This window comes from Saimiri boliviensis, chromosome 4 (genome assembly GCF_048565385.1).
Source record: "Saimiri boliviensis isolate mSaiBol1 chromosome 4, mSaiBol1.pri, whole genome shotgun sequence".
NCBI lineage: Eukaryota > Metazoa > Chordata > Mammalia > Primates > Cebidae > Saimiri > Saimiri boliviensis.
Window position 1 is genome coordinate 64459996 of NC_133452.1, and position 16355 is coordinate 64476350.

Consider the following 16355-nt stretch of genomic DNA (forward strand, 5'->3'; position numbering starts at 1 on the left):
TTTCTGGAGGCATTATTTTACTATTTATTATGCTTAGACTAAAACAGCAATCAGAAAATCAACCTAAAATTCTGATTATTTGCCACTTGGCTTCTGACCATTCCAATAAGGCATCTTGGGAGACCTATGCAGTGCCAAATGAAGCTCAGCCCACACAATGTCTGGCAGAGGGTGATGAGAATGGCACATTGTCTGCCCGGTATGAACAGAGGTCACAGCAGGGAGAGCATCTGCTAAGATAATGTGAATGAAGGAAACAACTATAATTGCCTCATTAAGAGATCCCTGGCCAAATAATCACAAGAAGAAAGGACTTGGATAACCATCCTAAAATTAGGCTATAATAACGAAACTTGGGATAGAATTAAAAATACAGAAGAATTAGGAAGACTTGGGTATTCTACTGGTTATACTAATTTCCTTAGTCACCATATGGATGATTGAAAATCTGGATGCAATAGTTCAGTTATTCAAGTCAAGCCTTTGCCAGTCATTAGAAGGAAGTACAAGATGCAAATTCACAGCTGTCTAGGATACAAACAAATGTAAAATAAAGGGTTGTGGGGAATTTCTTACAGAGACCAAAATACAGAAACTAAGAAGGATATCTACTGATCTACAGTTCAGAATTACAATGAAAAACATACAATTAAAAGGCCTAAGGAACATTTTAAAGGAGAAAGACAAAATTCAAAAGAGCAGTCTCAAAAGGCAAAGGAGAAAAATGAACACACTGTCTCTGCGTAATCAATTTACCTTCTTTTACTTTCTATCTTCACTTTTTAAAACTATTTTTTCCCCAAAAGTCAACATTGTATAATTACAACTAAATCTCAGTCACTTCATATTACTGTATGTATGTATTTTATGCAATAGTGTTAATAAATTAAATACTTCATGGTAAAAGCTCAAGTATTTTCCCAATTTAAATTTAAATTAAGTATGCAAACACACACAAGACTAAATGTATTGATATTGTGACAAACTATTTTTACATTTCCTGATATTTTGACGGTAAGCTATATAAACTTAATTTGTATTATGCAGTTAAAATTTATTATTATAGTACCTTGCAGTAAATTATAATTATTAACTTTTCTGATTCCAACAAACACAATAAAATTAGCTTGTTATAACCATAAGCCAGGTTTAAAATAAGCAAACTATTTGATGACTTTGATGTTTTGCACCCAAAATGTGCTGGCTAATTTTTCCATTCCATTTACCATTCCGGTCTTTAAACTGCCTTAATCTCCTGCCCTCAGATGTTGACCTTGTAAGAATAGGGGTCATAGGTCAGAATAGACAGACCTCAAAGGATCTGGACTATCAATTCATGCCTGAAAGATTTCTCTGCCACAATAGGAACCTACTAAACAGCAAATTCCTAAATCTGATCACACAAGTATCATGGCGAAACAGTTATTTATTGGAATTTGTTGATCTACATTTTCAAACATCTCTATCATCTAAAAATTATCTTATTTTTATTTTGGGAACAGAATATGGGATATAATACATACAAAAACAAAATCATTGACAGAATCTTTAAAGTAAAACAGATATTCTTTAATAAAACGACACCATAAACCTAAACACAGGTTTTTGTTTTGTTTTGTTTTCAGGAATGCTATGGAGATTTCAAAAATATAGTATTAGATTTCCCAAGCATAAAGTACCTGGGAAAATGTCAAATTATACTACAGGATAATGAGTGGAATAGGTTATATTGCTGTAGAGGTGGGTGGGAGTGGGGCAAAATTACCACTAGTTAGTTTTCAGCTTACTTGCTCTAAAACTGAATGAGGGCAATAAATATTTTTCTGCTTAATAAACAAATGCGAATTTAAGCACCTCAATAAGGAAGCCTAACTTAATTTTCTTAACCCCCAAAACAGAACTTTCTTGCAAATTTAAAGAATTTGAGGCCACAAAATTATGGCCCTGCAAAAACAACTTTACTATCACATACCTTCACTTTCTTTTTAAAAAAAGCAAGTTAACTCATGTGAGCTAAGAATAAATCAGACATCCTAGTTGGTTCCTGTTTCCATTCACTTCGGTCTTTTTGATCATAAATGATAAACACACCATGATATACCATTTTAATACTGACTACAAGGAATGTTAAATTTCATAATCAATTTTTAAATCTAAATAAAGACCATCTTAAAAATGACAAATTAACAAATTCTTCTAATATGATCAAACTAAAGAAATTCCCCATGCTTCCAAGCCAAAAGTAGTAACATCAAACATCTTTTTATTTTTTTACAGGTCTATTAGCCTTCTTTTTAAACAAAATATATTACCACTTAAACTCATGCAGAAAATCAAAAAGCTTACTCATACTAATGTAGTTATAAAAACTAAATATTGAACAAAATAATATAAAAGCAGTAGAATGTTTGTATTAGTTTCTAAGTTACTTTTAAAAACTCAAGTCAACACTGCCTTATTATGAATAACACTTCTTGGAATATGTGGTTGGGTCAAAAGATGTAGAAGGTTAAGAAGAAAAAGACAGTCACTACTCTAAAAAAATTAAAATTAAAAAAGGAGAAACCATAAACAGTTAAAAGGTACAAAGCTATATGTATATATATCCAACATATACACTACATATCCATGCACTTTGTGTTCTTTAAAATAATATGCATTTTTATTCATCAACTATTAAGGAGTAAAAACATTTAAACTATATAAAAAAAGATTTCCAGACGAGTTATTTCAGTCTAAATCCTTTTTACATATTTAACATATTTGTTAATATAAACTAAAATTATATTATATATTAAATTCTGTACTACAGGCTGACATGATTATTTCATATAAATAATAGAAATCAACAGTGGCAAAGAAAATAATTCTACCATCCTCACCCATAATATCATTATGTTAGAAGTCACTCACTTATTTTTCCTTATAATAAATTGCATTTTTAAAGAGAACAAAAGGTCTCAAGTATAGGATAGTTTTATAGAAGAAATATAACATTCCTTAATTTTTTAATTAACAATCTTCACTTTACTATAAAGAGAGCTGTATAGTCATTAAATCTCTTCACTCTTAAAGAAAAACTAAATAGAAAAATAAATCTGAAATTATTTCATTTGAAATGTTAACAAAACTTTCCAAATGTGGAGGATTTAAAATAAAACAACATATTTACTACCTATTGAGTAGTCAGTAGTAAGTGGACATTAAATTTATGCAGAATTTTAAGAGAGAATAAAATAATCCCATTTTCTTTTAGAAACAGTCTACCAATAATTAAAGTGGAATCTTCAAAATCATTTTACATTTTTTTCCACAGGGATTAATTCTTCACAAAATATGGTTCTACCTTACTTACAAATATTAGAATTGAACAGGTAAGTTCTCAAGTGATGAAATCATATTTGTTAAACATTGATTTCATGTAATAAAAACTTTGAAATTACAATTTTTAACCTACAATGACAGAAACTAAACTTTCTAATCTAAAAACATTTCAAGAGAAAGGATATTCTTTTTGATACATGGTGTTTGAACAACTCATATTACAAATAGGCAGAAATGAACCTCTATGTAGACCTTATACAAAAACTAACACTACATGGATCATTGATGTAAACAGAAAATGGTAAGACTGATAAATTCTCTTCAATCAATTAAAAACTTTTGTTCTATAAAAGATATTTAAGAGATTGAAACAACAAGCCACAGACTGGGAGAAAATACCTGCAAATCATGTATCTGGCAAAAGACTGTATCCACAATATATACAAAGAGCTCTTATAGTGCAATGGTAAGAAAACACACAACCCAGTAAAAAATGGGCAAAAGACCTAAACAGTTTGTCAAAGAATATATGAGAATGACATAAAAATACATATAAAGATGCTTAATATCAGTAGCTGTTAGGAAATGATAATTAAAACCATGATGAGATTATCACTACACACCTAACAGAATGGTTTAAAAAAAATTTTTTTTTTGATACAGGGTCTTGCTGTCACTCTGACAGGAGTGCAATAGCCTGATCACAGCCCACTGCATCTTTGACCTCTCAGGCTCAAGTGATCCTCCCATCTCAGTCCCCCAAGTAACTGGGACTATAGGCATGCTCCACCATGCCCAGCTAGTTTTTTTACTTTTTGCAGTGACAGGGTTTCTCCATGTTGCCCAGGCTGGTCTCAAACTTCTGGGTTGAAGCAATTAGCGGGCCACGGCCTCCCAAAGGGCTGGTGTTAAAGGCGTGATCTACCACATGGGGCCACAATTTTTAAAAAACTGGCAATACCAAATGCTGGCAAAGATGGGCGGCAGTTGGAACTCTCACATACTGGTTGCAAGAATGCAAATGAAAACAATGACTCTGGAAAACAATTTGGCAGTTTCTTATCAAGTTAAACATACATATATGACCTTATTATGCAACAATTCCACTATAAAACTGAAAATGAATCTTCATACACCTGCACATAAATGTTTACGGCTTTTCTATTCGTAACTGTCACAACTGGACAGCATTCAAACACCCTTCAATAGAGGAATAGGTAAACAGTTTTATACCCATACAATGGAATACTATTCAGCAAAAAAGTGATCTACTGATACACTCAACAGCTTGGATGAATTTCAAAGACATTATGCTGGGTGAAAAAATGCAATTTAAAAAGGTTACATACTATATGATTCTACTGATATGTCATTCACAAAAACACAAAACTACAGAGAATGAGAATAGGTCCACGGCTGCCAGGGTTATCAGTGGGAGAGGGGTAACCATTAAAAAGATGGAGTTTTTTGGAAGTAATAAAGTGTTCTGAATCTGGATTATGGTACTGACTACAGGAATGTACATGTGTGTTAAATTCATCTAACTGAACACCAAAAGAAAAAAGTCGATTTTACTATATGATAATTTAATATTATGTATATATTTATATACAGAAACGTATCACTGTTTACTTCCTAATTTAATACAAATTAACTGGAATTCTAGCTTTCTGGTACATCAGCAAACCAAATACATTATTTAATATTGTTATTTTAAATATTTTGTAGGCTATAAGGTCAGTATGAGAGTATCTTATAGTCTACTAAGACAGTACTCAAAAAATGATGAGGACCCATCAAAAGGACACAGAAAGCAGCCTGCCTAAAGGGGCTCCTACTGGTCAAATATGGAAAATTTGAGCCATAAAATAAAGGTGGTTATAGATTGTAACTTTCAGAAAAAAGCAGAAATCCATGGTTCGGACTAATATAATAAATGAACATTTAAAAGTTTGATGGTGAATGGGCTATTTAAATAGTCTTAAAATATCCCCCCACAAAATGCTGATTACAAAAAGATAAAGAAGCCACTTTAAATACACAAGGTGGGCACATATGTTTGTTGGCCATAAGATTTTTCCTATCTTTTTGTATTCTAAAAATTTTCATAAGAAGTCAAAAATAAAATGAAATAGAAGGAAATAGAAATAATTACAGAAAGTATTAGGGGAAAAAAGAGTATAACAGAAATTAATCCAAGAGGCTGGGTGCCGTGGTCATGCCTGTATTCCCAGCACTTTGGGAAGCCGAGGCAGGCAAATCCACTGAGGTCAGAAGTCAGAGATAAGCCTGACCAACATGGTAAAAACCCATCTCTACTAAAAATACAAAATTAGCCAGGCATAGTGGTGCACTCCTGTAGTCCCAGCTACTCAGGAGGCTGAGGCAGGAGAATTGCTTGAACCTGGGAGGCAGAGGTTACAGTGAGCCTAGATCACACCATTGCATTCTAGACTGGGAGACAGAGCAAAACTCCATCTCAAAAAAAAAAAAAAAGAAAAGAAAAGAAAAAAGAAAAAGAGAAAGAAATTAATCCAAGAGCCTGTTCTTTGATATATATATATATTATCTTATTAAGGAAAAATAGCAATAGGAAATAACTAGAGAATGCAGAATAATCTGTAAGACTGTAAAGGCTGCTTCACATAATTGTACTAATAATCATAAAATCTAGATCAAAGCATAATTTTATTCTCATTACTAAAACTGTCTCAGGAAATAGTAATGAAAGAAATCAAGAAAGTTATCAAAGATCTTTGAAGTTTTTTAAACATTTGGGGAGCAAATCACGCCTTGGTAACTGTTCCAGCCATCAGCTGACAAAGATCCATTTCTTGCTACCACATTATCAGATCTTATTTTCTCAGTTTCAGTTTCTATAGACCTCTATGCTTATTAAATATTTTATCATGTTATCTCTGTCATCTTGTAAAAACAAGCAGCACATGGAAAACTGGAATTGCTAATCCCAGTGACAAAAATTACAGACATCCTCAGCTTAACAGAAAGTTGGAAATCATTAGATATTGTGTGTCAAAGCTTTAATCACAATAAGACACACAGTAAGCGTAAGCAGTTGAAGCAGTTATTCACTTCTGACCACCACCACCTCATACCTTACAAGATCAGTACCCCAACTAAAACAATTCTTGGGCTTCACTGCAACCCACACCCCATGTACGTACTTACCAGCTTTTCAATGTCTTCACTCTTTATACAGTTTATATTCTATCATCCATCATTACATTTGCTGCCCTGCATACATCTCCAGTGCCCTGTGTCATTCTCAACTAGGAAAAATCCCAACTCTGGTTAAATCATTTTAATGACTATTTCACAGCTGCAGCCATGAAGTCAACAACGGCTGGAGAAAAAACACAATCGCAATAACTGACTTTAAATTCATGCCCACTATTCTTATGAGGGTCTTTGGCACAGCCTGAAATTCTGCCTCTTTTCTATAATGTGTTCATTCTTTTATTTTATACTTCTTTCTTGTTAAATTTCCAAACCTACTCTTCTACCATCACTCTCAGTTGATGACCGTGCTTCAAATTCAAAGGGGGGGAAAAACAGCATAAAAAAGAGAAATCTCACCTTATCCTACCTTCGTATCTATCTACCACTTGCATCTGTGCCCATAAGTCATGCCTTTTCTCCAGGTTTGTAAGAATGAACCTTCTGTACTCATATGACCAGCTCTCCCAGTTGTGCTTTAAATCTCAATCCTGTCACCCACTCAAGGAAATCACTCCAGTAATTTTTCTCTTTCCTGCATGTTTAATCTTTCCTTTCTACTAGACCATTACTGTGAACATGTAAACATGCTATAATTTCTTCCGTTTAGCTACTGCTTTGTTTCTCTCCTCCCATTATAGAAACACTTCTCAAAAAATTGTCTATATTTGCTGTCTCTGCTTCCTCTCTTTTCATTCTGTGTTGAAAACAACCCAAGAAAGCTTTCACTCCCACCAGTCCATTGAGCCTGTTCTTGTCAACCTCAGACCTCAGTAATGACTTCCATGTTGCTAAGTGGTTAAGTTTCTGTGGTTATCTTACTTGATCATTTCACGATCAGCACCATTTAACAAACCTGATACCTATGCTTGAAATACTTTCTTGCCCTGACTTCTGGGACAATATTCCATCTTAATTTCCCTTCTATTTCCAATCTTCTTACTTAGTGCCCTTGGCTGTTCCTCCCTTTTATTGACTCTTAAATGCTAGAAAGCCCCAGGGCTTAGTCCTCTTCTTGCCTATGTATACTCACTGTGATGGAGATCTTATTTCCTCTTGTGGCTGTAAATATCATCTTTTTGCTAAATGTTGCCAAACTCCAGTGCTAGAACTCCATAAAGTGCATCCATCTGCCTAATACATATCTTCACTTGGATACACATTATGTATCTCTAATTAAATGCCTGAAACTGTACTTTTGATTTCCTGCCCTTCTGTAGGTTTCCCCATCTTGATAAATGGTCCCTTCATCTTTCCTGTTCTACAGGCCAAAATAGTCTGGAGTCACCCTGGACTCTTCTCCTCTGATAGTTCACACCTAATAAATCCATCAGTAAATTCTAAGGTCTCTTCCTTCAAAACACATCAGAATTTTTGTTCACCATGTGTAGCACTACTACCCTTGTCCAAACTCCCTCAGTCACTTTTCTGTATTATTGGAACTACCTCTTTCATGGTCATTCAGCTTCTATCCTTGCCTCTCCACACTGTGTTGTTATCACAGCTGCCAGAATAATACTTTGAGTAAATCAGATCATGTTATTTTTCAACCTAAAATTTCCCAATGATTTCCTATTTTCTCCAGAATCAAAGTCCTTACAATGGTTGACATGATCCAACATGAGAAAATGTCCTGCTATCTTACTCTTCAAATTTCAACCTCCATTATTCTCCCTTTTATACTGATTCCAACCCAGAACTGAAATGTAAAACATGCCACAACTACATTGTTAAAGATTTTATCTAAAAGACATGGAAAAATAAAGGGCTGTTTTATTTTATTTTACTTTGCTTTACTTGTACGTATTTAAGTATGTATGCAGGCATTATCTCTACAGGAGCAGAAAATCACTTTAATAACTAAGTGTATCACTAAACTTCCACACATATTCATGGACTTTCTTTTGTACAAAATGAACTCCTGAAAATGTCAACGAAAATGAAATTTATTGTCTCCCTGGATGGCTTTTCAAACCAATAGGAAAATACGGAATAGGCAACAGAGATAACTGGTTACCAGTTTGGAGAGAAAAGAAAAACTAGATTTTTACAGTCCTTTCTTCAAAACCAAATTCGATTACAAAGAGAAGAGATATTTACATGTAAAATATAAATTAACTAAAATAATATTAAAAATGTAAATGAATACAGTATGTTTTTAATTCTGTAGTTTGGAAAATGAGACAGCAATCAAAGTCAGATAACATCAAGGAGAGAGACACACACTTGTCTGTATAAAAATTCAGAACTTCAAAATACTATTTTTAAAAACTACTATCATAAAAGCTAAAATACATTTTACAAGCTAAAAAAAGTCTTATTTTTTATTTGAGACAAAAGATTCATATCCTAAATATGTCAAGAGAACTTAGAAATCAGTAATAACAAATGAACATCTTAATAGAAATGGTGAATGGACAAGAAATGTACAATTCTTGGAAGGAAAAATAAAAATAAAAACATATAAAAGATATTCAACCTCCAAAGTACTCAAATAATGTGAAAAACAAACAAGGAGCTGCATCTCTAACCTATGTAACTGAAAAAGACTTAAAACAACACCAACATTCAATAAACTATCTCACTTTCAGAGGTATTATATATTGTCCCGCTAACCATTTCTGGAGAGTAGTTTAGAAATACATATAGAAATTTTAAAAATACCTATTTTTTGATCCAGACTGTTCACTATTAAGTATTTACTGGAAAGATATAATCAGACAACTTTTCAAAAAATGTACATTTAAGAATTCCCACAGTGGTGTTATTGATCAATTCAAAATACAAGAGATAGCCTAAATATCCATTAATATACTATTCTTATTTTTTTTTTTTTTTTGAGACAGAGTTTCACTCTTGTTACCCAGGCTGGAGTGCAATGGCGCCATCTCGGCTCACTGCAACCTCCGCCTTCCGGATTCAAGTGATTCTCCTGCCTCAGCCTCCTGAGTAGCTGGGATTACAGGCGTGCGCCACCATGCCCAGCTAATGTTTTGTATTTTTAGTAGAGACGGGGTTTCACCATGTTGACCAGGATGGTCTCGATCTCTTGACCTCGTGATCCACCCACCTCGGCCTCCCAAAGTGCTGGGATTACAGGCGTGAGCCACTGCGCCTGGCCAAAAATGCCTTAATTTTTTTTTTTTTTTGAGACGGAGTTTCGCTCTTGTTACCCAGGCTGGAGTGCAATAGCGCCATCTCGGCTCACCGCAACCTCCGCCTCCTGGGTTCAGGCAATTCTCCTGCCTCAGCCTCCTGAGTAACTGGGATTACAGGCACGTGCCACCATGCCCAGCTAATTTTTTGTATTTATAGTAGAGACGGGGTTTCACCATGTTGACCAGGATGGTCTCGATCTCTCAACCTTGTGATCCACCTGCCTCGGCCTCCCAAAGTGCTGGGATTACAGGCTTGAGCCACCGCGCCCGGCCAATATACTATTCTTTAAATTATATTTTAGTACATTCACATAGTGAAAATTAATGAAGTGATAACTGACATGAAATATTAATATAGTATCAAGTAAAAAAATTACAAGTTTTAAAATACTATATATATTATGATTCCCACCTCTAATTAGGATTTCAAGTGACTTTTTCGTCTTTATGGATTTTTATATTATTTGGACTTTCTATATGTGAGCTGTCTTTTAAAAACATCCAAACAATAAGTACATTTTCATTTGAAAAAAGAGTTGAGGTGTTGGCAAATTCTGGCTATAAAAAGAGGCAGCTACAGCCAGGTGCAATGGCTCATGCCTGTAATCCCAGCATTTTGGGAAGCTGAAGTGGGGGGATCACACGGTCAAGAGATCGGGACTATCCTGGTCAACATGGTGAAACCCTGTCTCTGTTAAAAATGCAAAAATTAGCCGGCATAGTGGCGGGCACCTGTAGTCCCAGATGCTAAGGAGGCTAAAGCAGGAAAATTGCTTGAACCTGGGAGGCAGAGGTCACAGTAAGCTGCACCACTGTACTCCAGTCTGGTGACAGAGCAAGACTCTATCTTTGGAAAAAAAAAAAAAGAGGCACTTCTGTCTGTTGGGAACTTCAACTCCTCAACTGTGGTCTCAGAACAGTCTGATGGAAAAGGTGGTCAAGGAACTATTCAGTGCTTAATGCTTAAGGCTCAGTTCAGTACATTCTGCAGGTAATTAAAACTGCAAGATAGCCTATGTTCCTGTAGTTTAATATATTCTATATGATGGTGGTTTCCTTGGGTAGACAATATAAAATCCAGTAAGATGAAAAAATTTTCAGAAATCCTTTCCAAATACAATATACCATAAATTAACAAGGCAAAAATGATTACCTATCTCCCTTTGGTTTTCTTTTCTGTAGAGTCTTCCCTTTAGGTCTTCTTTCACTTCCTGAACAGGGGATCCCACCAGGTCCTGTTACCCGTATTGATTCAAGGCCTTTGGAAGATTTTTTAAATGTGAATTCCACTGGTTCTCCTTCTTTTAGGCTTCTAAAACCTTCCATGAATAGTTTGCTCTGAAAAGAGCAGAAGAGGGAGGGGGCGAGAAAGAGAGATCATGATTAACATTGCTTTACAAATTATCTCTGTAATTTTTACAAAGAAAGATACTCTGTTATGCATTACAAAAGTATAAAGTCTTTAAGTTCAGTGAAACATATGCCATTTTAAAGTCTCCTTTTGCAATACTGGTAGTGAGAAAAAAAATTTTTTAAGGCACTTTAGTAGTACTTACAAAAACTTAAATGTACATATTCTTTGTCCCAGCAATTCCGCTTTAATGATTCTACTACAGACATACACAAAGGCTCAAAAAGACATCACAGCATTGGTAAAAAAAAAATTACATCTATCTGAATGTCTATCAGTGAGAAACTGATTAAATAATTAGTATAACACTTCATATAACATTATTAAGCCATTAAGAGAAGTTTTATTAGTTCTACATGTTCCGATGTGGAAAGATAAGCATGTAATATTGTTGAGTTAAAAAAAATAGTTATTCTGTGTCTACCATAATGTTATCCATATAAAATTTTAGTTTTATTTATTTTTGATACAGGAACTTGCTATGTTGCCCAAGCTGGACTTGAACTTCTGGGGGATTCTCTTGTCTCAGCCTTCTGAGTAGCTGAGACAACAGGCACATGTAGAGTCCAGCAAAAGTTTTTGAAAGGTATATGCTTATTATGTAGGATGTGGTCTGAAACAACAGACACTAAAGAGTCGTTTTCTCCAGTCCTGTTCTAGAAAGATAATAAAGTTTTCTGGTATATACATTACTGTATTGTTTGAGCTTTTTATAATATGAAAGGTAATCAGTTTTGATATTTGAAAGACAGCTGATTTTTTTGCAAAAATAAAAATGTTCACCAACTATAAAATTGTTAACTTTGGTTTCAAATATTATTTGGCTCTTTCGATCCTACTCTTTTCATCAAAGTCAGTGTGCCAATTCAAAATATACTAAAAATAATTAAATCAGTAGTTTTATCTATTTTTTCAACCCATCTGCGTACATTTTACAGACCTAATTTGGAATATCATGTAGTTTTTACAGATTCTTCTGAATTGGTATGGCAATAGAAATAAAACATATGATGGGAGAATTCCTTAGTTCAAGTCCAGTTCTTTAAGTAAACTGCTTTATTGCTTTGAATGAACCATTTACTATCTTTTCTGTTTATTTATAAAATCTAAAGATTTGAGTTCTGAATAACAAGAAGACCATAAGAAAAAGGTTTTGTGGTCAAGTAAGTTTGTAAAACACTGTATGTTGTTTCTCTGTGAGAGAATCGTATTAGCATATTAAAGTCTCAGAAATGTTCTCACCTCCCTAGCTCCCAGGAAACTAAAAATCTTGTTTAACTGTGTTTAATCCAGCAGTTTCCTGACCTAATTGATCCTAGAGCCCCTTCTTTAAGTAGAGATGATGAACATACTTAGAGAAACACTGGACCAGAAAATCTTCACTCCTCCAAGTCCATGATTCTAAAGCAGCTAAATAATTACACGTAACCAAATTATTACATGCAACAAACAAAAACTTCAAATATACATTGAAAAAGGAGACCATTCATTATGACAGCAAGACAGCCCATGAAAATACGGTTATTAACCTGCTTCTAGTGCAGGCCACCTGACATCGTGAAATCCTTCATGTGGAAATCTGCAATTTGGCAGCACCTTTTCTGCTATGTAGGGGAAAGAAATCACAACTGCCTACACTCTTTAAAATAACAAAGTATTATTATTAAAGCTATTTTAACATTTCTAAAGCATCTTCTCATTTTTTTCTAAGCTTTCTCCTAATTATAGTTATTTTGCTTTCATTTCCTTTTTCCCTCTCCACTCAAGAAAGTAGAGATTATTTTTCTTTTATGGATGAAAGGGAGCACAGTTCAACTACTGAAATTATGAGAAAAAAGAAACAGCATTTTTTATTAGAGCTATCATATGCTCATACGTTTTGTTTCCATAACAAAAACTCTTATCACTGGGCCGGGCGAAGTGGCTCACGTCTGTAATTCCAGCACTTTGGGAGGCCGAGGTGGCCGGATCACCTGAGGTCAGGAGTTTGAGAACAGCCTGGCCAACATGGTGAAACCCAGTCTCTACTAAAACAGTACAAAGAATTAGCCAGGCATGGTGGCGCTCGCCTGTAATCCCAGCTACTTGAGAGGTTAAGACAGAAGAATCAGTTGAACCTGGGAGGTGGAGGTTGCAGGGAGGTAGAGGTTGCAGTGAACCAAGACTGTGTCACTGTACTCCGCCCATTCTATGTTTTGGGGTACATGTGAAAAACATGCAAGATTGTTGCATAGGTACACACATGGCAGTGTGATTTGCTGCCTTCCTCCCCTTCACCTGTATCTGACATTTCTCCCCATGTTATCTCTCCCCACCTCTCCACCCCCCATCCCTCCCCCATTTCTCCCCAACAGACCCCAGTGTGTAGTGCTCCCCTCCCTGTGTCCATGTGTTCTCATTGTTCAACACTCGCCTATGAGTGAGAATATGCGGTGTTTGATTTTCTGCTCTTGTGTCAGTGTCTCCTCGTAGTTCTTAGCGCACTTTCCTAGGAGTTAGTGCATAGCTCCTAGTGTACCCAAATTAAGCTGGTGTGCTTTCACTTAATTTAATTTTCCATTATTACGATTTTTGATAGGTATCTTATAAGTGAACTCCTTTTCCAAATCTGAAGTAAAATTCTGGCTCTTACAAACCAATAAATTCTTGCTATTCTTCATAATATTCTGAAAGAATACTTTAAAAAGTTCTATCATATATGCCCCTCCAAAAGTTAGCACATAAGGCAATTTAGATTCATAATACTTGGCAAAAAATAATAAACATCTATAAAAACTATAATGGCTTTGCAAGAAAAAGACAAGAATTCACAGAGAATACTCTGTCTTTGCTATTAAACCAAAATAGATGCTAAATAGGTGGGAAAGACTGTTGAAAGTAAGAAATTAGCTCACTATATTTGTTCCCCAAATATCAACTTCTCCCCTTAACTTGCCAATTTTTATTAAAGGTTTCTCCATTTTTCCAATCACACTGGTTCCAATGCTTAGTTTTACCCAAACCATTTCTTCAATCTTGTTTATTCTTGCTTCCTATCTCTTCTCTTTCATCTGCCCCATCCACTTCACTGGATTGCTATCACCCTACTTCAGGTCTTAACTATTGTTTGGGATTCAGAAAACAATACACCAACAATGAAAACTTTAGAAGCAAAAGTTTTTATCTGTCCTTCTCCAGTCTTCCTGTTTCTCAGTCTCATTTCCCCCTAAGACTAGCCATAGAAACTGGAATCCCTCTTCCTCAAGGTCAGTTACAGAAACCAGAACCTCTTTTCCCCATAGCCACCATAAAACCTAAAAATACTGCTCTAAATCTACCGCGACCCCAACCTTTCTGTGCAAAAACTGATCTACCTTATTTGATTCTAGGTCAATAAGACCTCCAATCAGAGAAGGTCCTGCCCATACCCAGAAGGCAGGAATGCATGCTCAGAGAGGCCAAGAAAAATCTAAACAGGCCTTGCTGGGTTTCCCTACTCAGTCTATTGGCATTAGATTATACATAATCTTTTTGTCCAATTATATTTCTACATAGCTGTATAAAATTTTTTATACAATTTCCCCTGTATTTTTGGATCTTCATTCTGAAGGCTCCTGTGTCATGGTAAAACTATGATCAAATAAACTTGTAAGCCTTTTCTCCTATTAATCTGTCTCGTCAGCAATTTTTAGTGAATCTTCTGAGGCCAAAGGAAAGTTTGTAGTATCTACTACCAGGATAAATGTAATAGTTTCTTCATTGGCATCTCAGCATCACAACTGCTCCTTACTCTACAACAACTTCCATACCTGCGTATAGCATTCTCTCTCAATAAATCTTAGCCTGTTAAGTATCTTGTCTCAAAAATCTACAATTCTGCACTTAGGTTATAGGTGAGATCCTTCATATTCTCATCTTACTTAAATTTTCCACTTCCATTCCCATTACTCAAAAACACAATCCCTCCATTAGTAAAACCAGATGACTTACATTTCTCTGAATATTTTCTCATTTCTGTATTCCACCTTATTCTGGTAGGGGATGTACTCTCCTAGTCATGGCTGTCTATTAAAATCTTACTTAATAAGACCTCAACAGCAAGGCAACAGAACAAAAAATAAGACAAAAAAGACCTAAACTAAAAAGCCTCCTTCTTGACAGCAAAAGAAATAATCAACAGAGTGAACAGACACCCTGTGGAATGGAAGAAAATATTTGTAAATTAGTTATCTGACAGATGATTAATACCCAGAATATACAAGGAACTCAAACAACTTGACAACAAAAAATAGTGAGCAAAGAACATGAATAGATATTTTTCAAGAGAATACATACAAATGGCCAACAGGTGTGTGAAAAATGCTCAACATTACATCACTAATCATCAGAAAACCACAATGAAATATCATCTTACCGCAGTCAGAATGGCTATTATTAAAAAGAAGTTGGCAAGGATATGGGGAAAACAGAGCTCTTATACAAGAGAACTCTACCAACTTTTTGCATTCCTGTTGGTAGGAATGCAAATTAGTACAACCTTTATAAAAAAGAGCATAAAGATTTACCAAAGAACTAAAAATGGAATTACTATTTGATTTAGCAATACGACTACTGGGTATCTACTCAAAGGAAAAGAAATCAGTATGTCAAAAATAACCACACTTTTATGTTTTGCACAGCACTATTCACAATAGCAAAGACATGGAATCAACCTAAGTATCAATGGATGAGTGGATAAGGAAAACATGGTATATATATACAATGGATATTACTCTACCACGAAAAAGAACAAAACTATGTCTTCTGCAGCAATATGAATGGACTGGAGGTCATTATCTTAAGTGAAACAAGCCAAGCACAGAAAGTCAAATATCACAGGTTCTCACTCATAAGTGGATGCTAAAAAATCTGTACATATATCAAGGTTACCAGGGCTCAAGCAATGAGCAGCTACCCACGATTATGCCACTGTACTCCAGCTTGGGCAACAAAGCAAGACCCATTCTTGAGGGAAAAAAAAAAAGAATATCAGAAATAAGGAGTCAACTCAAAATACTCCAAATGCTATCATTTATTTGCCAAATATTTTTACCCAGGGCTTCAGATATTAATGGGATACTTGTATCTCTTGACACAGGCTTTTTCTCTCTAGCTAGACTGGGAAGTGGCTACAGTTTAACAACTTATTCTCCTTAGAAATAAGAGTAATTTTTTTTCTCTAGAAGGAATAAACTGACTTCCAGTTC

The 16355-nt window shown here is 34.9% G+C and overlaps 1 protein-coding gene across 1 annotated transcript in view; it reads right to left on the minus strand.

The window, feature by feature from the left end:
- LIN28B (lin-28 homolog B) overlaps window positions 1-16355 on the minus strand; it is a 96118-nt gene that overhangs the window by 38137 nt on the left and 41626 nt on the right. The window contains exon 2 of the mRNA XM_003935921.3: window positions 10873-11057. Coding sequence (XP_003935970.2) covers window positions 10873-11057 — 185 coding nt within the window. The remainder of the gene's footprint in view (window positions 1-10872; window positions 11058-16355) is intronic.